General features: G+C 32.7%; 3 protein-coding genes across 11 annotated transcripts; all 3 read right to left on the bottom strand.

Moving 5' to 3' along the window:
• Window positions 1-565: 565 nt before the first annotated feature.
• On the bottom strand, window positions 566-5155 carry LOC100810158 (uncharacterized). Its single transcript, XM_014766058.3, has 7 exons — window positions 4903-5155; window positions 4264-4464; window positions 2886-3143; window positions 2517-2619; window positions 2252-2370; window positions 2001-2102; window positions 566-1462 (listed from the first exon to the last, which is right to left on the bottom strand). Exons 1-7 carry the CDS (start codon window positions 5077-5079, stop codon window positions 866-868), a joined length of 1557 nt encoding a protein of 518 aa, XP_014621544.1. The 5' UTR covers window positions 5080-5155; the 3' UTR covers window positions 566-865.
• A 4027-nt stretch (window positions 5156-9182) lies between these two features.
• LOC100817437 (kinesin-like protein KIN-12A) lies at window positions 9183-14357 on the bottom strand. 9 transcript variants are annotated; one of them, XR_005892636.1, is made up of 10 exons: window positions 13940-14357; window positions 13707-13844; window positions 13531-13591; window positions 13290-13402; window positions 13151-13210; window positions 13007-13060; window positions 12637-12743; window positions 11562-12437; window positions 11240-11325; window positions 9243-9659 (listed from the first exon to the last, which is right to left on the bottom strand). XR_005892636.1 is itself a non-coding variant. In XM_041018372.1 (8 exons), the coding sequence occupies exons 2-7, from the start codon at window positions 13830-13832 to the stop codon at window positions 12639-12641; spliced, it is 519 nt and encodes a 172-aa protein (XP_040874306.1). In that variant the 5' UTR covers window positions 13833-13844; window positions 13940-14357; the 3' UTR covers window positions 11979-12440; window positions 12637-12638. The 9 variants fall into 9 exon arrangements, 1 of the variants encoding a protein (XP_040874306.1); XM_041018372.1 differs by lacking the exons at window positions 9243-9659; window positions 11240-11325 and having other exon boundaries at window positions 11979-12440; XR_005892639.1 differs by lacking the exons at window positions 13707-13844; window positions 13940-14357 and having other exon boundaries at window positions 9183-9659; window positions 13007-13210; window positions 13544-13595.
• Window positions 14358-16890: 2533 nt separating this feature from the next.
• Window positions 16891-21474, bottom strand: LOC100812819 (protein IWS1 homolog 1). Its single transcript, XM_003516869.5, has 11 exons — window positions 21169-21474; window positions 20591-21086; window positions 19826-19939; window positions 19334-19554; window positions 19099-19228; window positions 18946-19008; window positions 18738-18815; window positions 18341-18432; window positions 18195-18257; window positions 17947-18097; window positions 16891-17286 (listed from the first exon to the last, which is right to left on the bottom strand). The coding sequence occupies exons 1-11, from the start codon at window positions 21186-21188 to the stop codon at window positions 17188-17190; spliced, it is 1527 nt and encodes a 508-aa protein (XP_003516917.1). The 5' UTR covers window positions 21189-21474; the 3' UTR covers window positions 16891-17187.
• Window positions 21475-23480: the final 2006 nt, after the last annotated feature.

Raw genomic sequence — 23480 nt, 5'->3', positions numbered from 1 at the left:
TCAACATTATAATTATATATCTATCTAATATTCAAATACACTCCTGTGATTGCAATTTTACTAACCAAGTGACCCGTGCGTATGCACGGGTTACAGACTAGTATATATATAAAAGTTGTTGTGCATGTTTCTTTTGTTGCATGTAATAACTGAATCCTTGTTTTGAACTTCTCTAGATGTTTCATTGAATTTTAATGACGTGTTTCAATTTTACTTCTCTATGTTTAATGCTATTGATGTGGTGTAAATAAGCTCATTAAATCTAGCTTAGCATATTTTTTTTTTCATTTACAGTATTTTAATACTCCTCACAAATTGTTAATATTGGTGTGGTTGTTGGGAATCCGAGGGGTAAAGAGGCTGTGCTTCAAGATGAACATTATACATCCAGTTGTAAATCGCGTTTGGTACTACTCACCTTAAAAAAAGTGGCAGATTTGTAAATTAATGATGTATTTGCTTTCATTATGTTTTTTCTCAACTCACAAATCGCATAAGATAGAAGCTCTAATACTATTTCATTGTTTTTTATGAGAGCATGCATAAAAGAAAAGAGAACATGTTATGCAGAGGAACATGAAAACTTTATTTGGATAGAGCTCGAAGAAACAAATACACCCCTTATTCTTAGCACAATTAACATCACCCCAAATTTTAAAGACAGAAATTAATAAACATTCAAAAGACTAATAAGAAATAATAAACTAAAAAACTCCTAAAAACCTATGTTACCCATTCAACAATTACAATCCTAATAGACACACAACAAATCCGACAATCAGAATCAAGAGGCCCAATTTTAATTCTAGGGCTTGCTCCATGATCAAATTAGTACCAATTATTTTTTCATCCGCTATTCCTTGGCTCATCCTCCACGATATTTGAAGCTCTCTTTCTCTAGTTGATTGATTAATTGTTGTAACACCTTCAGATACTTGTTTGACTTATGATCAAGTATCATCCCTCTTGAAAGTCTGAGCTTTCCATAGAGCTCTCTAGGCGTTTCATACAGGGAAACATGTTTCTCATCACAACCATTGTGGTTTGAATTAGGATTTTCAGACGAATGTGCAATAGGAATAATATGCATGATCCTTCCAGGAGGATAAAGACGACGTCTACTTGACGTTGTGATTGGACAATCACTCTCTTCTTCAGCTATGTTTTTGTTTGTGGCTACTTCTTTTCCCAGTTTAAGCTTCCCCACTTGATTCGACAAATCGTCTTTGTCGCCATCGGAGTCATCACCGTCAGATCCTTCACTAGAATAATTATATTCGTCATCATCTGACATAGACTCCATGATTAAGTGCTCTTCAGTCAAGAGAGATTCAAAATTTGTCTCAGATGATCCATAAGCTTCACCTATGTTATCTGATTTTGAGCTTGACGATGAGTCAATATTCTCACGTCTGTGCCAGGGAAGCAATGAGCGAGTTCCGTGTTTATGTTTCGTCACAACCTGTAGGTACAAAGTAGGATCTCTTTTATAAGATAAAGAAAATGCTAACCAGTAATTAGGAACACTTGTATGGTTAAGAAATTAAAAGTAAAGTTTTTATTTAGAAAGTATGATAGTACACTCTATCATGATTTTTAATGCAATCCTTTTAATAAAACTACTTTTTATATTTTGATTCTTTAACTAATACCTTAATGGAAGACGCTGGTTAACATGTCCCTAAAATAATAAAAGATGTATGTACATTATATTTTTTTTGGTGGCCTGGTTGATAGATGTATGTACATTGTATATGACCCTATGCAAAAAGGAGATATATATAATTATTTTCTGCCAGAACAGCAGTATTTGTGAAGATCATTAATATAATAGTTCAATTCCCTTATATTATGTATGGTTTATCAATTGAAGGAGTAAATTCTTGTTAGAGTCAAGTGAATACCTAATAGGAGAGTATATATCCCTATAGAGCATGCACTGAGTTCTTTCAATGTCAAATGACAAATTTATATAAATAATCAAGGAGATTGAAAGCTACCTCTGTGCAGCGGGTTATTGCATGTCCTGCAATGGCTTTTGCGATTGGTATGTGAGATCTAACTGCGGTTAGGATGTTTTGATCATTGCTCCGATCGCGACCCTGTAAATTATTCGATCAATATTATGTACGTAGTTACCTAATGAAAGCCAACTTGACCAAAGAACCAAACAATTTTCTAACAGATAACATAATTAAGCAATTAACTTGATGTAGTATTTGCTAATTAAACCATCGAGTAGTTTGAACACCTCAGAAATGAAATCATGAACAGAAGAAACTGACAATGTAGGCACTATGTCATAACCATTGATAATGGAAATGATAAAGGGCTTCCCAAATTCGGCTAACTCCAATGTCATACAGGCAGCTGCAAAAATTAAAAATGTGAAACAATTCTACATCAAGAGCATGTGATGATTCATTATAATGAAACAAACCTATTGAATTACGTTACTCAATTGAACAAATTAAAAACCTTAAATGTAAACTAAAGAATTTAGTGTAACTACATGCCTGGGCCAAACGTGACACAAGTGCTTGAAGAGAACTCTTGTATTTCTCTTAGCTTAAATGTCAGCAGTGCAGCGGTACCACCACCAAGAGAGTGCCCAACGATCTATTTGGAAAGATTATTATAATTATAATAATAATAAAAAAATCAAACATAGAGATGAATTACACAATTAAATAAAAAGAATATATACTTTTAATTAATATGGAATGATCAAAAAAGGAAATAAAATAATTTTCCTATTATTAAACACCGGGTGAAGATTATATAATCAAAGGATCTAATTGAATTATTTTAAATTTTTTGATACTTCTATTCAACTCTTACGGATAAAAAAATAGGAATAGATTAATTGAATTAACAATATATACCTTGATTTTGAAGTGGGGGTATTGATCAAGAGCCTCTTTTAGTACAGGAGTGCAGCGGTGTAGAATCCAAGAAGCTGCAGAAACCATACCATGGTGTGCATGTCCTGAAACAATGTTGTTGTTCCTCCTATGCTCGAAGGAGACGGGTTTACAGAGTGCATCTGTTAGCGTGTCTTTTAGGCTACGAGTTCCCCGAATAAACACCAACACACTTTTTGATTCTATATCACGTATAACCGTGAAAGCTGGCCTTACAATCTGCCATAATAAAATCATAAAATTAATTTTCAGTTAAACTGGCTTGGATACAAAAATATACTTCAATTTTTTTTTTAAATATTTTTGTTGTTTATCAGTAAAAAAACAACATTTTTTTGTTTATTTTTATTGTTTATAAATTAAATTTTGAAGGGAAAGAAAGAAAAAAAAAATACATATTTGGCTTGCATATCCTAAGGTTTAACTATTTGTTCAAGATTAGTTTGCTCAAGTTTTTTTTTAAAAAAGAGCAATAATATTTTCACACCTACTTCTTTTAAACACCTATTAATTAACAACTAACATTTATCTATGTTTCTGTCTTCCTATCATATCATATTAGTTATATATTTATATTTTTATCTTTTTTTATTACTCTCTAGGTGTATAATAAGATATGGGTGTCGAAATATATTTATTAAAACAAATACACTTGTAAGAAAACTCAGATTAAGAGAGTTCACAAACAGGCACACGTAGAACAAATATATTGTAATGAGTGAACAAGACTATGAAATCCAAACTCAAAACAGTGAAAAATAAATATAAATTCTTATAAGTTTGGATGAAGAGGAGAAAATAAAAAGGGTTATTTTTATAAATACTAGGGGAAAATTGATGAGAAAATAGGGATAATTGAAGGAAAAGAATTAACAAAGCTGGAAAAGAACTCCTTTTTTTCCAGTGGATTCCAACGAACAACAAATACATATGGTTGAAGTAAAGAAAATTTTTCATATATATGTCAGACCAAAAAAAGTTCGAAGAGAGAGTGAGAGAAAATAAAAAGAGAAAAAAATATAGTTAGAATTGGAAGAAATTAAAATGAAATAAAGATCAGAGAGATCAGAGAAGGTGCCATGTCATTCATACTATGTTAAGAAATTAACACATGGCTAATGAAAGAAGATGGAGACAAAATTAATAAGAATAAAATTGTTGATAGAATGAGAAAAGTTGATTACATTAAAACACGTTTACGAAGCTTATTGAGATACAATATATGGGAAAACAACTAATTAACCAGTAATGAGCTACTAGCCAATTGCTATCTAATATGGGAATCAAAATCGTATAAGTATTGATTCATTTTTGTAAGAAGCTAGCCAATGTTACGTACCCCAGCTGTTCTCTTTCTTAGGAGGACATCCTCCTTGTCGATTCCAGCAGCAAATAAGAACCCATGAAACCGTTTTCTGCTGAAAAGCAAGGTCCGTGTCAACAATTTCTTTATCTCATATAACTCCTTTATGACTTCGGGGGCCTTCAGCTGTACACAATCACTTCTTTCACCGCATTCTCTTGCAACTGTTTTCTTACCCTACATTCTCAAATTCAGTACGGGTTAATTAAAAAGAGGGAAAAGCTTCATGCAGTTACACACGTGTTTTTAAATTGCGGTGTGATGAGTCAGAAAAACTTTTACATGACAAATAATTGCCAAAAAATGCTGTTGATACAACCACAATTTCTATGGTGACGATTGCAGAATGCATGTCAAAATACTTTGAAGTTGCGGCTGCAATTGCGGTCTAGGTTGTAAACGGCAATTTAAAATCATGGATACATATTATGTAAATCTTACTCAAGTATAAGACATCTCATATCAACTAGTGATATAACTAAATTAAAACACATAACGTGAGGAACAATCTTTATTTTATAAGATAATTAGGCTTAAATCTATGTTTTAATAAGATTATTATTTTTACAAAGAAGTGGAAACGTAAATGGATATATAGATGAAGTTGGAAAGGACCGTGTCCAACACAGCGGAAGCAATGGCTCTGGGCAAGTTGAGGATGTGCCATTTCTCCTTGTAACCGAGCGACTTTATGGCTTCCATTAATATGGACACTACATCCATCAAATTTTTGGGCGCCTCAATATGCCTCCGTTCAACACTCGGGGCTTTCTTTTCATTCTTCACCTCCATGAATTGCAAAGAAGAAGGAAGCCCGATCGGGAAAACGGAAGAAAGAAACAAGATATATAGAGAATATTTCGTAGACGTTGGTAGCTCAAGTTCCAAGGAGTGTGACCTTATATAGGAGCACGATCGAGAAGCATGGTTTTACTTGGTCTGGGTTGACTTCATCGTGCAAATTAAGAATGAGAAATACAACATAATTGGTATATAAATTTACTATTGCCAGATAGATAGAAAATAAAGTAAAACAAGTGGGGAATTGGATGAATGAATGATACAAGAAAAGACGTTGAAAGAAAAAAGTTGACTAAACATGTGATTATTGCAAGTGAGTTATGAAAGGCTCCGAGATGTTGTGTCCGTATAATGTGGTGCGTATATTATTTACAATTTGCCTTTAATAATCCGACAATTCAACTATATATACTATACTTTTAATGGTGCTACATTGTTGCACACATGGAATATGAACACGAGCTTTCCATTGATTTTTTTTTCTTCTTCTTTTGGGTATAGGTGGATTGCACTCAACCTATGATCGCTCAGTCATGTCGAATTATATTTTGTGAATTGAATTTATTTTAATACACTCAAATAAAATTAGGTTGAGTAACAGGTTTATGATAAATTTTAAATCCGATCAAATTTAATCCAACCTGAATACATAACAAATATAACATAAAAAAATAATGATGGTCTAATTCTTTCAATATAATCGTAAGTCACAACAATTTATTTTTATTTGAGTTGTAAAAATAGTTTTAATGATTTTATTTAATATTAATTGTGAATTGTAAACCAGTGAAACAATGAATACAATGACTGTTGGCTTATAAGAGTTAAGAAACAATGAAACAATACTGAATTGCTAATGTTGATTTTTTTTTTGTTGACAGTTAAAAACGTAACAATATTTTTTAATTAATTTAGTTAGTTTGGATTATGATAAAAATAAGGGTAAATCCAAACCACTTAATTAATTAAACTTTGAAAATTAGATTAAAATTGATTGAATCTGACCACTTACATCCTTATTTTTTGTTAGGATAAAATATATTTTTATTTTTTATTTTTTTGTGAAACTTGATTTTAACTCCATAACTTTAACATACTTTGATAGATTTGGTCCATTAATTTTACAAAAACAATGACTTTCGTCTCTCTTCACATAAAGATCCAATAATTTTAAAGATAAGATAAAAATCACTTTTTATAGACTGAAATCATTAAATACGTAAATCAATTAGTTTAAATTATTCTAATTAACCAAAGATTTTAAATTTTAGTCTTGTTAAATATTTGGAGTAAAAACTTTACCTCCCATAATTATCATACCTCCCATAAATACTTGAAAAATCTTCATCACATTAACTTGCAAATACTACGGCTGTGTCCACTTGTTTTTCCTTAGGTCCTCCGTTGTATAGATCGATTTGCAAAAGTCAATTCTACTTCAAGAATGAGAGTTACATTTTTTAAATCTTCTTGCTGCTACTGTGGAAAAAAGTGCTGTGTAGTGCAAGACAACCACAAACAGGAGGCACTGGTAGGCCCGATCTCATGGGCACCAAACCTCACAATTAGTTCCATCAGTGATACAACTTTCTATAAATTTGTCTGCGTTCATTCCATCAGTGCTTACGGTGATCATACTTTTAATTGCGAGAAATTAAGTTTGCTCGCAGATGTTTACATTATAGCCAATGGACCTTTGAATAGTTGTTAATCATAATTTTAAGAAAGAGAAACACGTTTGTTCAGAACAAATATCCACTTCGGGACAAAACAATTTGCAAAAGAATAAGAAATATTTGAAAGATTGAACACTACTGAACAGAGATTGGAGAGTGTGTAACCAATGAAATACTAAGGCTCTTTACCAAGTCTGCTACTCAAAGTACAGCAAAGTTATTGTTGTTCTTATCAATTTAGAAATAAACATTCTTATTCATTAATATTATATCTCTTCACATCCTTTTGGCGGTTATTTCTTCATTACAAGTCCTGCTGATAATCTGACATATAATACTCATTAATAAGTACTTTATGTTTCATGCAACTCATGAGTGTTTGGATAAACTTATGCATAATCTAATTTATAAAAACTCTTTCATATAATTTTCTATAAAAAAAAAGAGACAATTTCTATATATTAATGTGTGTATAAGTTAATTTAAATTTATGTAAAAACTAATTTAATTTTTATTCTTCTAGACAAACTTACCCAAATGAATCATCATTATAATACTTCATTATTTTAATTGTTTAACCAAAGGGAAATTGTTACTAATTAGTTAGAAAGGCAAACCAAAACCCTGGATAAAAAAAAAGTAAGAGGAGATATAGTTAGAAAGGCCTAAGCTATTTCTAAAAACCAATTCCTCCAAACTAAAAGGAGGAAAGGGTAACACCAAAAGAGCTATGATGTTGTAGAAGATGTATCCTATATAAAAATCTGTTACAAGAAGAACTCCCTGAAACTAATCTTCCAAACACTACGGCATTTGAAAGCAGATACCACCAGGGAGAATCCAAACCTAGCTAAAGAGGGATGTCCTTTTACTTTTGTAGTTTCTCATTTCAAGGGTATTTTATTTATCTAAAATGGTGCCTGATAAATTTTTTTGAATAAAGGTAATTAAATCCATTTTTTATATATTTTGTATTACATTTTAATTATGTTTATTTAATTTATTTGTTTATCTTGCTACGTTTTATCGTCTTAATAGGTACATGGGGATGTTCTTTGACCATAAACCTTATCATGAATGTCTACTATAACTTGTTGAATTCGTTTTGTGCTATATAATGCATCACATGTTGTAGGAGCTTCAAAGCCTTAGTGCATGTTTAATTTTTCGTTACAAAATTACGTAGGTAAAATTAATTTCACCAACAGATCAAGATCCTTATTTTTATATTCATTTTGTTTTATCCATGTGTCGTCGTAATATTTTTAATTGCAAATCAAACTTATACTTAGTGGATGATTTTTTCTGGATGATTTTTTCTGTGTGCTTGTAATACATATCTTATATATATATATATATAACTTTTCACATTACTTGCGAAATTGTTGTTGAAAATATTGACTTTTCATTCAACTAACTTTACATTAGCATGTAAAACGGATATGGAATAATAAAACAATCAATATTGAAAAAAAAATTTTATGCTAGTGAATTACCTCTAACAAAGCTTTTTATTACCGTGCACTTTTGCTGTCGTGAAGAACTACTAGTGAAGCTTTAGCAACTCAAATTCAAAGATGATGCAGCATATTTTTACAAGGTTATACCACCATATCAACTAAATAATTTCATCTAATAATCATTCAAACATTCATCCGTTGACATTCATATATATTAGCATCCAAACATCCATGAATCATTCAAACATTAATATCTAAATCTATATCAACATTCATATCATGCATCTACATATCACTGTACGATATATAAATAAAAATTCATGAAACAAACCAAGTCAAAGGTTTACATATTAGCTAAAGTAAATTGTTCCAATATATATCTACCACCAACTTGGCAACTTATTCTTTTATTCCACCTTGCTAGCACTTGTTAAATTGATTTTGGTTTGGTTTTTTTACTAGTAACTTGTTTGTTTTGGCTTGATTTCAAAGTCCTCGTGCGAATTAAGAATTCTTCGGTGAGTGGGACACGGACATAATGGAAATTGGCTTGATTTGGCTCATTAAAATACAAGAAAACACCTATCATCATCTACAATTGTTGGTTGATCATGATTAGTTGTCTGCGCATAGTTTCACATAATTCTTTTAATTGAACAAAATTGAAACTATCCTTAACGCAAAATATTTTTTTTTTGTTAAAACTCTCATCAACTTTAACAACCCTTCATTCTCAATTTTGATACTTTTTTTTATCACATCATCTAACTTCACCTCCACACCAAATCAAATATCTATTCTATGTCCAAGTAGATAAAAAATCTTTGAATACTAATGTACATATTTATTAACCTACCTAGATTCGGTAGCAAAATTAAAAGGAAAAATAAACATGAATATCCAAAATACTATTTAACACCTAGCTAGTGAGAATAAGTAAAAAATAAAGAGAAAAACATAGGTATAATAGGTGATATATATGATGTATTAGGAAAAAAAATATAAAAAAAATGAGAGATGTTAATGGAATGTTTATAATTATGAGATGTTCAAATATATTGCTCAAACTAAACCTTTCATATAACAGAATCATTTCTAACAAATTCTGTTATAGCCTATCCTAGCACTTGGTGCTGTAATCCTTCATGTAGTTGGGTCTTGATATATTCCTTTTGGGCCTCTCTTTCTGATTGATGTCGCTATTCTCGCAGTTGCTGGGGTTGTTATTTCTGCTATTGCTAACACTAAACCTTTCATATGCTCTCCTAAATTCATCTGCTAATTTTTCTTCTGTTATACGTACTATTCATCTCAGCACTGACCTTCAAGCCCGGTATAATAGCTGAAAGCGCTATGAATCTCTCAGCCATTAGCTGTCTCCTTTTTCTCTCGAACATAATGTGATCCCGTGTGGTTCCCAAGTTTAGCTGGTTCCCTGTTTTGGAAGAGTGAGTTTATGTGTTTCATTTGCAACATAGTAAAAGGTTGGATTTGGACCATTACTATATTGAGTTATGATTCTTTTTGAAATCAAGTTTAAATTGCACTTGTAAACTTGATTTCACCATATATAGCCAATACATCTAAATTGAAAAATAAATAAACCAAAGTTAACTGTGAATAAAATAAATACCAAAAGTACACGTAAGGAAGTTGTAATGTAGGATAATCATTAGGAAACCATAGTAGACATTGGAGATTACTAATTAATCTTTCGTACCTTGACACGCAGACCAATTAAGAAAAATATATATTTTTTCTTCTTAAAATTGCACAGCATTTATTATAATAGCTAGGCTATACAAAGGAAGAGGAAGTCTAAATTCAGGTTGGTTTAGCCAGGCTATACACTTTTGCGGTGTAGTGATATAACATATGTAGTTGTCTCTCTATAGTCTGATCTCCAAGACAAATTTATACTTTGTGTCCTAATTCTTTTTAGCCCTTCAATTTAAAGCACTAACATGACTTGCTAGAAATTGGTCCAGTCCTTCACCTCACCCCAAAATGGAAATCTATAAATTAAAAATGTAGAAATTTAAGGACCAAACAAAAAAGATAGGAATTTAGCTAGAGTGATTCCACACTATAATTTCTGAATTATTTTTATATTTTTTTCTGTACTGAATTATTTTGATACAAAAGACTAAGTTATAATTATAAAGTGAGAGCTTTTAGAATAGTGTTTTTTAATAAAGAAATTATGTTTTATTTTTATGATTAATTGTATCCTAACAAATACCACATGCTAATAGCTTCATATAATAGTATTAACATATGTCTACGTCTTTTTCTGATTAATAAACAGATCTCTACTTTAATTCGGAATTTAGAATATGATTCGGAACACATTATTTTCAGAATTTGGAATAAAGATTCATGTACGTACGAGTTCATATATATCATTCAATTCTTTAATGTTAATTTGAACATTTAACTATTAAACTTGACTTTTAATGATTTTACATTTTTTTTTTGTGAGGAAATTTTTATGGATAAGAGTGTACGGATATTATAACTTGAATAAAAGATTCTCACAAACTCACGTGATACATTTCAAATGAAAAAAATAGAGACAAATTACAAGATTAATATAATAATTAGAAAAATAACATTAAACTCTCCCTATCTTGACTTTAAATTATATCTATGATGTAACTTTTATTAAAATAATATTAAAGGACAGCCGCCTGAAAGGACAGTCACAATTACATGTGCATACTAAAAAAAATTAAAATAATATTAAAGGAGTTAGGTTTGAAATAATATTTTAATAACCTATATTAACTTTTTCATATGCAAGTATGTAAAACTTTAATTCTGATAAGAAAAAGAGAAAAAAAATTCAATTTTAATTAAATAATAATTTTTTGTGTGTCATGATAATAGAAAAAATCTAAACTACATATACATATACTATTTAATATATCTATATAAAATAAGGTTTATTTTATGAGGGATGTCACCTGACATCCCATATTAATTCCCTAAAAATAAGGTTTATTGGGGTCTCACCTTAAAACAGCATTGTCCCTTAGTACATGATCCAGTTGCATAGAAAAATGGGACCTCCAAGAGTCAAGATCACTAAATTCTTTCATCTGCAAGGGTAACATTGTTTTTAGGTGAATAGAAAGTAAAACTATAGTGATGTTTTATCATTATAAACAAAATCAGATGGGAAGACAAAGAAGTAAAAGAACAAAGGATATGGAATATTCATTAGAGAAAAAAAAGAAAGAAAGAAAGCTCAACAGCAGAACAGGTAAGTATAGTTGGCCAATCTCTTAGCATGTATAACAAAGAATCCCTTTGAAAACGGATACAAAATTCCTACCACGGGATTGTTAGCTCCACAATCCGCCAAAAGGTTTGCATCATCAGAGATTTCAAAATATATATCTACAGGAAAAAAAAGGAAACAAAATATTTTGTTAGTCTTGTTAATAATTTTTTTGGGTAAATAGAGTCTTGAATTTAACCAACACTTAAATTACCGTTGAAGTGAATTAGGCTATAGACAATTAAAACAAATGAATGAAGTGAATTACAAGCAAGCTTCTATAGAGAATTCAAGGTCAATAAAATATTAAAAGAGTACAATTATAAAGCTAAACAGAAAAAGTTATCTACGTCCGAAATTGGTTATGCAGCTGTATTTTAAGTACGAAATTAGATATTCAACTGTATTAGATATTTGGAAGAGTTTATCAACCATTATACTCCTATATCTTATTCAAATAAAAGAAAAGGGTAGGGAGAAAAAAATATAAAATAAAAAAAATTGAGGTTTCTTAGTACAATGACATCTCAATCAAAATTGATTAGGTGCCATAAAATCTGATAACCTATTTACGATTGGCGGCTCTATACAAATTTCTCTCTCACTCTCTACATAGAGCAATAAGATAATTGAGTTATACAAGCTAACTATTCTAATCATTATACAAAGCTCCCTAGCCTTTTCTTTTTATTTATTTTCTGTAAGTTGTAACCTGACCAGTCCTCAATCATTTCCTACTATCACCACAACATTTTGCATGTTTATCGACCAGAAGTTTCTGCCACAAAAAGAGCATCTCCCTGGGACCTTGGTAATGGGAAACCACATAACCATCCTTACAACCTTCGAGATAAACTCTGATCTCATTCTCATAGCAAACTTCTAGACCTTCCTTCTTCATGACTGCGATCCAGATTCCCATTGCAACGTCTTCTAGTTTAAACATGTGCCAAAAAGAGTTAAAATTGAATCATTGAGGGTGTGTTTGGAAAACCGTTTTAAACCACATTGAACAGAAGGAAGCTTGCTTGACGTTCAAAGATGTCAACATTGTGTTTGCACAAAACACATTTAGCACTATAGCAACTATACAAACAGTTTTCAACAAATAATGGATTTTATTATATACCTTCAAATGGTTATGTCTGAATTTCTTGGACATCGTCCTCGTGATATCAACTGAGACCACATAACCGGGACCATGTGCCCAAGGAGGATAAGTTCCTTGCTCCATTCCTTTAAGGTAGCAAGCAATAAGATAATCTCAAGTTAGTTACAAAATAGCTATCCCTGTCTAGTTGATGAATAATCAAGTTTCAATCATACCATGGGAAATCATATTTGTTATCAATGAAGTACATACTTGCACAAAGAAACCAACACTTTCAACACATCTATTTACAAGCAAGCCTTATTAACGGAGTTGCATATCACATAAGCTAATAATAAGCATATCACACAAGAAAAATAAAGAACATCACTGCTGTTTCAGAATTTACCTGTAGGTTTTTCTGATTTGGATCCAACAAATCCATGATTGGCTCATTGTATATCTGCAAAAACAAACTTTGTGCCAAAAGGACTAAACTAAAATTGTTAAGTAGGTCAGGAACACAAAAAGAAACAATTAAGAGACAATCAACCTCAAGAAAAGAGCAGTGGCACTGATAGCTGAGTTGGTTTTCAGAATGCTTAGTTTGCTCCTGTGCAGGAAATACAACAGTAAACATCCCGAAACAGTGCAAGCAATCTTCAAACAAGGAATGAAAATGGAATGCTTACTTCACTTATGCGTGCAAAGAGTTGCTGAAAAACACGGGGGGCAAGTCCTTGTTGATCATTTTCATGCGATAAACAATTGGCAGGACCCCACATTGTATAAGTCTTCCCACAATCTAGTAAGTTTAATTGCATAGACATCATGAAATTCAACAACATTAGAGCAACAACAGGACAAAACTAAAAGCAAAAAGTCAACTCAAAGGGAAGGAAAAAAAAAACTGTCCATAAGCAAAAACTGAACTATTGAACCCAACCAAACAATGCTCCACTAGAGGCACCCTAACGTGTTCGAAAATATCCAGCTGAAAAACGGAATCAGAAACAGAAAGTGAATCAAATGTTTCAATCTAGATAAAATAAAAGAACAACAGTATTCAGTATTGATTAGAAGTGCAAAAACAAAAATAGAAAGCATGCCTGAGTAGCCGCCATGTCAGCAACGGAGTCGAAGGTGAAATTGTATCCATTAATGGACAAGGAATCATTGAAAACCTTCTGAACTGTGGGATCTCCTTCGTCCTTGTCCGAAGACAATGGCCTCATCCTGACAATAACCTACAAAGAAAAAAAGGAGTCAAAATCGGGACACAGATCAACAACATTTGGAGAAATGAAGAGTTGAAAACCCTAAGTGGCGATGAGAGCATTACCTTGATGCCGAAATCGAAGAGAATTGTCGGTTAGGGCATCAACGATGGTGAGCTTGCGCTTGAGAGGGTTGGAAGAAGGGGGTCTTGGGGGCAAGGGGCTCTTCAATTTGGCAGGGGAGGGAGTAACGAGATTGGGATCGGAGGGAAGGTCGTTCTCTTTGGAGGGTTTGTGTTTGTGAGAAGAGGGACGGAGTTTGGCAAAGCTGGTAGTTGGGGTTGGGCTTGGCGAAGAAGGAAGCTCTGCTGCGTCGCTGAGAGGGTTTCTTGGGAGCATGAAGCGCTTCATTTTTTTGGGGGGCAGAGGAAGAAGGAGAGAGAAAGGCGATGGGAATGGGTATTTTGACGGCCGGGACTACAAAGGTGAGTAGAGAGCATGCGCAAGACAAACGTTCAATAATGCATAAACCTATTGGGCTGGTGTGCAAAAAGATTAAATGCAACGAAGGCGGTTTTCATTCAAACCCGTCGTTGTTATTTTGTCAAGAATAACGAAAATGCCAACCAAGCACATTCTAAGACGGTTATTAACGACCGTCTTAGTATGTACGTCGTAGAAAACAATTTTTTGTTACTTAATTACAAGTTTGCCACCGCGTCACATTCTAAGACGGTCGCAAATAACCGTCTTAGAATGTGCGTCGTAAAATGCTTCTCTTCTAGTAGTGAAATTCTGTTATAGCCTATCCTAGCACTTGGTGCTGTAATCCTTCATGTAGTTGGGTGTTGATATATTCCTTTTGGGCCTCTCTTTCTGATTGATGTCGCTATTCTCGCAGTTGCTTGGGTTGTTATTTCTGCTATTGCTAACACTAAACCTTTCATATGCTCTCCTAAATTCATCTGCTAATTTTTCTTCTGTTATACGTACTATTCAAAAAACCTTGGATGTTTCCTTGGACTTTATTCTCTCTCTCACAAAGTAAAGATCAACAATCACAACAAAATTTTATCCCACAATAGCTTGATTTTGTGAAAATGATAATGTCTAATTAAAAAAAAAAATAGAAAACTGCTTACCATGCACACACACATACTGGATTCTGGAACCTTTACATTTTTGCACATATTGCATATATGTAGTTGCATTAATTGTCCTGTTTTTGCGCGAATTAAAGGGCTTACCACGTGTGTAGACTGTGAAAATATATATCATCAACAACAAAAGTTTTATCCCATGACTAGGATTGTAAAAATAGCATTTCCTATTTAAAGAAAATTGGATTGTTAAGTGATATTTTCATTTTAACCATTACAATTTTGCACAATATTGTATATAGGTTATCTAGTTTTTGCGCAAAAGGACTTACCACGAGCGTCTACTTTGTGAACATTTCAACGATAACAATAAAAGTTTTGTCCCAGTACGTAGGTTTGTGGAACTAATAGTGCCTATATATTTAAAGAAAAATATAAGTTTAAAATTAATATATAGTACGTTTTTTAATATCGCTAAGTGCATGTTATATGTTTTCATTTAACACCTTTTGAAGATAAGCAAATATATCAAATTTGAAGCACCTGTGTATGATCTCACCATTTTCTTAGCTAGATAACTCTACTATTATTACGATATCTTAATTATTTCTTCCTGCAGAATCCATTTGCCTCAGTCCCTGGTCCAAATACATATTGCCAACAACTACTCCAATGGCCTAGACTAGTCAATTAGCACTTACTCTAGGTTCCCTTCACTTGATATATGTTGCATTCATTGTAGAATTGAAAATCTCAAGGAAGAGGCGAAGCTGTGACGGTACTAGTACAATAACTGGAATACTCGCAAGTGACATGGCTGCTATTATGAGTCTTTGATATCCCTTCAACATATTAGTTCAAACAAAACTGGATTTAAATCTCTAAAATAAGATTTTGGATTGAAACTTTTTGAACGAAAAATTGAGAGTTGAGATTCTAATACCAATAAAAAAATTTTAAAACTAATTGATACTTCCTATATGCATGCATCCTATAGGTAAATTGACCAGATTGAATTACTTTTACAAAGTATTTTTCAATATGGATTTGTTTTCAAACTTATTATTTTGGAGTGTATTGTTTTACATATTCCACCATGATCATAAGCAAAATATTCACCTGGTGCTCAGGCATTTGCATGCCCTTTGACGGAAAGCAGGGACACGTCCACGTGGCCAACTCCCTTTCCCTTTCACAGGGATGACATTTCGTCAGTCCCTTCAGCGAAATAGGTACAGTGCCATTTTCAAAAAACGCAGCTTTTTTATAAAAAATTAACTATATTTATAAAATTAAATTAAATATATATATAATAAATATTAACGACACAATAAATATATTTATATATAATTTCTACCACATTATAATATTTTTATACAATAAATATTAAATATTAACATACTGTACACAAACTAATACCAGATATTCTTAGTTTATATATATATATATTTTCTACGGGTTTGTTTTGATACGTAATTTTCACCGGGACGTGCATGTCGCCATTTTACATAGCAAGCATTTGGCCACTTAGATTGGCAAAACAGGAAGACCATTCAAATTGGCGAGACAGGGTTCCATCGTGAAGGATATGAATCCAACTAACGAATGCCGGGATGCCACGAACTACATATTGAAAGTGATGACGGCTGATCATTAAGTTTGAATTGGATCATTTTATATTTAAAATAATGATTATTTTCTTCAAAGAATATTTAAAGAAAATTTTGATAATTCGATAAGTAATTAAAGTGTTTTTTATTTTTGGTTTAAGCTTAACATTTATATCGGTTATATATATATATATATATATATATATATATATATATATATATATATATATATATATATATATATATATATATATATATATATATATATATATATTGTAATTTCAATGATATGTTTATTTATCTATTGATTATTGGTTTAATCATATAGGATCCGGTTTTTGTAACTTTTTGCTATTAAGAGTTAAATTAGTGAAAATCCACATATTCATTAAATTGATGACAAGCATGATGATTATTCAACAGAAAACGAAATAATAGACGAATGCATAACCGTCAAATGTATTTTGGGTTTCCTGCTGCACTAAATGAATACACAAATGCAGTATACGGATGTATTTTCATGACATCCCTCTCCTTCAAATTTCCATTTATCGAGCTCACTGGATCTCCACCTTCAGAAGAATCCACATTAATGCAGGCAGCACATTATATGAGAGCTTGCAGCAGGACAAACAAACCCGTCCAGTATCAACGTGGACACATTTATAAATATTTGATCATACCACGACCTTCCACGCTCAGTTTTGTAGCCTGAAGCTGCTTCTTTTTTGGTGCCCTCAATTGCTGCAATTTCTTATTCATCTGCAGTGGACAGTTCACAAAGGTCAAATTGGTCACATCTATACTAACAAAGATAACAAGGTACATAATTTATATAAAAAAAAAAAAATCATTAAAATTCCTTATCAGTTCATTATCCCGTTACACATCCTCTTATCTTACTCTATTATTACTTCTATTATTTACAAATTTATTACTTCTGAGCACTGATTAAACTCTGGTTAAGCACTGATTAAACTATGGTTATTAAAGACGCGCAATAGGTCACCATAGCAATGGCCCTACATTTAACTCGGTATATTAATTATGCCATACTTGCATGTGCTCTGTCCATACTAAATATCAAAGAATTAGAGGAAGACACCGCAGAATGATATTGCAAATTTCATCAAAGCTTGACATGAAATGACTATAATTCTAGTGTTTTGTTTATACATATATTTGCACTAAAAAGCCACATTATTCTTGGTCCCATATACTAGAAACTTCACTATAGTCCCAAACAAACAAAAGTTTAAGGGGATCTGCTATGTTGGTTGAAAGTTGTAAAGATGGAGCAAAGATAAAACTCAAAAAAACCATTCAATTTAAAGCCATTTGCACAAGATATTGTGCTTTAAGAGCCACAAAACAGGATTAAAACAATCATAGATGTCAGAACTTTAAAAATAAAACACCAACCTTCATACGCTGCTGATCTTGTGCAGCTTGTTTTGCTCGTGCTCTAATTTCTTCTGGATCAATTTTAGACTGGGGACGGACCACAAAATCCAAAGGTGTTGCTTCCGGCCTTGATGCATGCTGCCTAGAAGAGGACTGTCCAGACCTAGGCCTGCACCAGTGAAAAAAATTTGACATACAAAATATTTTAGTGATTACTCGACCCACAGTGCTCCACAACAAGTTCATAAATTCCATTCAGGCCTTACTGTGAAAGTTCCAAATCAAGATCACTGTCCCTAGATTCCATTCCTGCAGATTTATTTGCCGGCCTGTAAGATGTCCACAAAACTGTATAAATTCAACATGTTGGAACAGAAGCCAAGCAATTCAAGACAGAAAAGTATAAGAGTACTTTTTAACTGATGGCCTCCGATAAGGAACCCTATCATCCTCCACATTTCTCATGTCTTCAAACCGGGTACTCTTATTAAATATAGGCCGGCTCTGCAATTACAAGGGGAAGTTGACATGAACAAAAAAAACTTAGTAAAGAAGAAAACTACTTCTAGGTAAAAATAGACCAACAAATGATAGAAGAAAATATGTCCATAAAATAATGTCTTCCAGAATCTGTAATTTCTACTAACATTAAAACAGGACATCACACCTAAACTAAACAGAGAAGATCACCATAGTTTTTCTCTCGGGCATTTAAACACTACATAACTTTATTTGAATCAAGACAAAAACAGCTTTAAAGAAAAACAAAAGATTATGATGGAGCAAGAATTCTATCATCCATTACTTACCCACTTATCAACCAGCTCCTTGGCTAGTTTCCTATTTGCACTGATTTCTTCATCAGACTTTGATAAAAACATAATGACCTGTCAAGACAATGACAATAATTTTCAATAATGGGTTACATATAGGCACCCCTTTTGTGGGTGTGTGGAGGGTATCATTTTAGGTGCTATTAAGATGGCAAGTTAGTCACATGATAAATGGAAACTGAACCTTTCCCAGACCACTCTTTTTCAGCTGTTCTCTTCTATCATACTGCTCTAGATCTATAGGAAACTGCATAACGAGAGAAAAAAAATGAGGTTCTACATAATCTTGGTAAAAAATAATTGCACATAAAATGTCATAGTGGTGTCAACTCATTACATCATTCAATATCTTCAAAACTTCCGAGCGTATATTTATATTTGGCAAGCTTCCATCAGGAAGTGGCTCAAGCCAATTCTTCAATAAAGTTAGCACTCCATGATCTAAAAACTCTAGTTGAAGCTGTTTCCTGCAAAATAGTTAGTGGAAAGTTATTAAAATAAGGAAAAAGTAACATAACGATTACTGAAACAACAGTCTGCACACTTAACGTGGAAGGAAATTATATGCATACTTTGAGAGGACTTCAGTCAGAAGATTCAACTTCTTGAGTTTATTAATGGCAGGCTTTCCCTGTCTATTAAGTTCAGCATCCTCCTCAGCTGTAACCTCAAGCTCAGCCATGACAGTCTCAACTAAATACGCTATTTCTGCTGGACTTCTCTCATTCTTCTTCTTTTTCTTACCTATCTTGAAAAGATCCTTAATTTCTTCATCCTCTTCACCCTCCTCCGCCTAGGAATTCCATGTAAAAGACAAAAAAGTATCAGCAAAACTTTGAATAAAAAGTGCAAGAAATCCAATAATGAATTTCTCAGAAAATTGTCTTAGACTAAAGTAAAACAAGACAGAATAGCTCCATTCTTAACCTCAAAACACATATTTCTAGTTTACTAACATGCTACTACTGGTTGCAATACCTACTTTTAATCCCAAAGTTATAAAACACAACGATTCTGATTTCAGGATAATTTAATAAAAAAAATTAAGGGAATAAATCACCAACCTGGGGAGCATCAACAGGAGAACGTGGTTCATCACTACCATAATAAGCAGGTTCCACTCCAGTGTCATCTATGAAGTTGTCATCATCCACATTCCTGACACCCTCTTGATCATCCTATTAATGGAAACAAAAAATACGCTATCAGATACAATAACAACCAAAAGTGCAATCCAGAGAATCACCATCATCAAAGAGAGAGCAATCAATATGCATCAATAAATCATAACTAATTATGAGCAATCAGGGAGGGGAAATTACACTAAAACTTACAAAATGGAAAATAAACCCTATATTCACAGTTTCACACGCTTATTATCCCCAATCCCTCAAATACAAAGTGTGAATATAGAAATAATAATAATAATAATAATAATAAAGTTAAGGAACTTCTCACTCGCAAACTCATCCATGTGTTTGCTTTCACGTTGAGTCATCCTAACCTAATTTTATGTAAATGTTGTTCACATGTTCAATCCCACGTTGAAAAATTGATTCTGGTTCCAGACTTGATTTTGAATTTAATTACCTTAAACTTTTGCTGTGGATAAAAAATTATCCTGAATTTTACTTAATCACCAAGACATAAATTGTTTCACTTCAAAATCAATTCTAATCAGAATCAATTTTGCAAAATCAATTCCATTCAAAATTGATCAAATTGCATCAGAATCAATTTTGCATAACCAATTTCATTCAAAATAAATCGATTTTGCAAATGCTCGCCCAACCAATCAAGGAAAACCGCAAAGGCAACAACAATTATACCTCAGAATCTCCCCCAGCAATTGTATCCCACATCTCCTTAACTTCACCATCATGATCCTTCCCTGCCTTCCCACCAAACCCTTTCTTTCCACTCCCAAATTTGGACCCACTCTTCCCACCGCTGCTCCCAAAACTCTTCTCCCCCTTCATCCTCTTCTCCTTCTTCCCACTCCCACCCTCCTTCCCCTTCTTCCTCTTCCTTCCAGTGTCCGCCTCGTCGAACATCGCCTCCGGAACATACCCCTCCACGTCCTCATCCTCAAGCTCCGGCTCCACCGCCTGCTTCCCGGCGTCGCTCTTCTTGATCAGCCTCTTCCGCGGCTTCGACCGCGACGGATCGGTGTCATAGACCGGCGTCTGCGACCGATCACGGCCGCGCCACTCGTCGACGTCCTCATCGAAATCGTCGTCCTGGCGGCGAGGCTCGGGAGATGGCTCGCGATCGGATTGAATGTCGTCGTAGTCCATCAAGGGCTCTCCGTCCTCGTCACGATACCTGAAACAAAAAATATAGTGAATCGATGAAAGCAATACCCTAACGAGAAATTAGTCGCAGAGAAAGAGGGAAACAAACGCACGGATTGTCTTCGTAGCCCATGGTTGGTGTGTGTTGGAAATTGGAAAAGGTGTTTGCGAATGAATTGGTAGAAAGTGAATTAGGGTTTGTGTTTGAAAGTGAAGAGAGAAAAAGAAGAATATAAGAAAGAGGAAATGTTTGAATGGACGTACGGAAAGGGGTGACAGTTTGAGAGGGAGGGAGGGTTTGTCGAAAACAAAGGAGGTCGGGAAGATACGGACGGAGCCGCTCCGGAACTTATACGCTGCTGCTGGGTTTTATTGCCTCTTGGGCCCCAACTTCATTGAAAAAAGTTTTAATTACTCGGTCTTTATGATTTCTGAACTTATCTTCTTTTAGTTTATAGTTAAGAAGTGGGTGTTTTAGTTCTCAAGTGTATTTTTTAGTTTCTGAAATGAAATTTAATAAGTAAATTTCTTGATCCCTGTCATCTATATTGTAATTTCTAAAAGATTTTTGTCTTTAATATTTTTTTAACTCTATTGAAAATTATTAAAATATAAATTTGAGGGACTAAAAAATTTAGTTATTGACTATAAGAATCAAAAGATTTTTTAATAATAGAAATAAGAACTTATCACTTTTGGTTTAGAATTATTCATTTAATTGATTTAATTGAATAATTAAGGGAGATAAGTTTTGATGACAGAAATATTTTTTCAAGGTTTAATTATTCATTTAATTGATTTAAATGAATAATTAAACCTTAAAAAATATTTCTTTTATTTTTCTCAACTCACTAAATCAATTATTTTATTTTTTAATTCATTATTAGAGTTTTTTTTTGTTCAATTTGACTATTAGAGTTTTAAACTTCTTCCTTGGACCCAAAAACATTCTCATTACCCCTAAATCCCTAACCTTCACATTACACTAAAATCCTTAGTTCCCTAATTACAACACGAGCCCAAATCGAGCAACCTCCTCATCATGTTTGCCACCTCCTTGTCGACATCATTTCTATGGAAAGGAGTGCATCGTCATACAACTCTGAGTCCCAAACTCACGTGATGTGTTTGTGTAATGTAAAGGTCTCATTGGTGACATCATGGCCTCAGGATAATTCATGGGGGCATTTTTATGGTTGTGAACTATATAAGGTAAACAATAGTCTTTAGTGTTGGTTTTGTTATAGGTAGAAAAGGGTGTCAATTTTTTTGAATGACATGATCCAGTTATCAATCGTCGTGAGAAAAGGATCATTGTAGCATTGATGAAGAAGGTTGTTGAATTCAAGGTCAGAGAAAAAAGTTTTCAAAGTTGTTTGCTTGGGTCATTGTTTGCTTGTTGGTGTTTTTATTATGTAGTAGGGGAATGTGATGTAATGGTGGTAATAGTAATCCATTGCATTTGTGGTTTGGGTTTAGGATGAAATTAAGGTTTATGAGTTGTATTATGTGGTCTTAGATCAAATTAGTTATGGTATTTGTATCATGTTGTGTTCGAGCCCTGCATAATCCCGAACTTTATCGAAAAGTGTACTGAGTCGTTCAAATAATAATAAAATGGCAAGAAACCGAGTCAGGGAACTTGTTTCATTCAATGAATTTTATTCAGCAAGTAGACATTGATATAAAGACATGCAAATAAAGATGAGCAAAGGATGTATATACTGTAAATCTAACTAACTACAAGTTACGCTTATCAAAATGGGAGAGAAAACAGATGATTAAAACGTCAAGTCCTTCTGCTGAACGCTTGATGTAATTAAAAGATTTTTCTCTATTTAAGATTATTTTTGTGTTCTATACTGAGAACTAAAATACCAAATACCGATTCCTCTCGTGAATGAACTAATTCTAATTAAACCTCATTCTCGAATGTCTAGTCAAACTTAGCCTAACCGAACAACATTACAATCACAACACATCAAAAACTAAAACCCTACACTCTATGTCTAACAATGCAGTTATCTAGCCTTACTCTATTTAGTTCTAAGGATTAATATATTTTTCAATGCTAAAAATCCTAACTTTACATACAAATGGGTGATCAAACAAAAAACATACAATAATTAAGTGCAAATAAAAGCAATGAACACCTAAAACAACTTTTATGATTATGTGTTATAAAATTAGATTCATATCTTTAATAGTTTTAGGAAGGTTAATTCTTTTATATTTTTCTATTTTGAATATTAATAAACATGAAATAAATAATTATAAGAAAATATTTGATAGATGATTGAATTTCTTAAGCATACTGATATGATTTGATTCTCTCACAATACATATGGACGTATGAAAAAAATATATTTGAAGAGACAAAACCTACTTCGGTGATCTCTAAGGCATGACTCCTCTAGTACTAGAT

Source organism: Glycine max, chromosome 1 (assembly GCF_000004515.6).
Source record: "Glycine max cultivar Williams 82 chromosome 1, Glycine_max_v4.0, whole genome shotgun sequence".
NCBI lineage: Eukaryota > Viridiplantae > Streptophyta > Magnoliopsida > Fabales > Fabaceae > Glycine > Glycine max.
This window is presented reverse-complemented; position numbering and strand designations above follow the sequence as displayed.

Excerpts from the sequence above, each read along its gene's own strand:
- LOC100810158 (XM_014766058.3), bottom strand. The coding sequence starts at position 5,079 with ATGGAGGTGAAGAATGAAAAGAAAGCCCCGAGTGTTGAACGGAGGCAT. Across the intron at positions 3,144-4,263 it reads TAAGAAAGAGAACAGCTGGG|ATTGTAAGGCCAGCTTTCAC; the intron begins GTACGTAACATT and ends TTATTATGGCAG. Across the intron at positions 1,463-2,000 it reads CAATAACCCGCTGCACAGAG|GTTGTGACGAAACATAAACA; the intron begins GTAGCTTTCAAT and ends TTGTACCTACAG.
- LOC100817437 (XM_041018372.1), bottom strand. The coding sequence starts at position 13,832 with ATGAGGCCATTGTCTTCGGACAAGGACGAAGGAGATCCCACAGTTCAG. Across the intron at positions 13,592-13,706 it reads CTGACATGGCGGCTACTCAG|CTGGATATTTTCGAACACGT; the intron begins GCATGCTTTCTA and ends TCCGTTTTTCAG. Across the intron at positions 12,744-13,006 it reads CAAATCAGAAAAACCTACAG|GAATGGAGCAAGGAACTTAT; the intron begins GTAAATTCTGAA and ends GCTACCTTAAAG.
- LOC100812819 (XM_003516869.5), bottom strand. The coding sequence starts at position 21,188 with ATGGGCTACGAAGACAATCC. Across the intron at positions 19,229-19,333 it reads CTGACTGAAGTCCTCTCAAA|GAAACAGCTTCAACTAGAGT; the intron begins GTATGCATATAA and ends ACTATTTTGCAG. Across the intron at positions 18,258-18,340 it reads CGGAGGCCATCAGTTAAAAA|GCCGGCAAATAAATCTGCAG; the intron begins GTACTCTTATAC and ends GACATCTTACAG.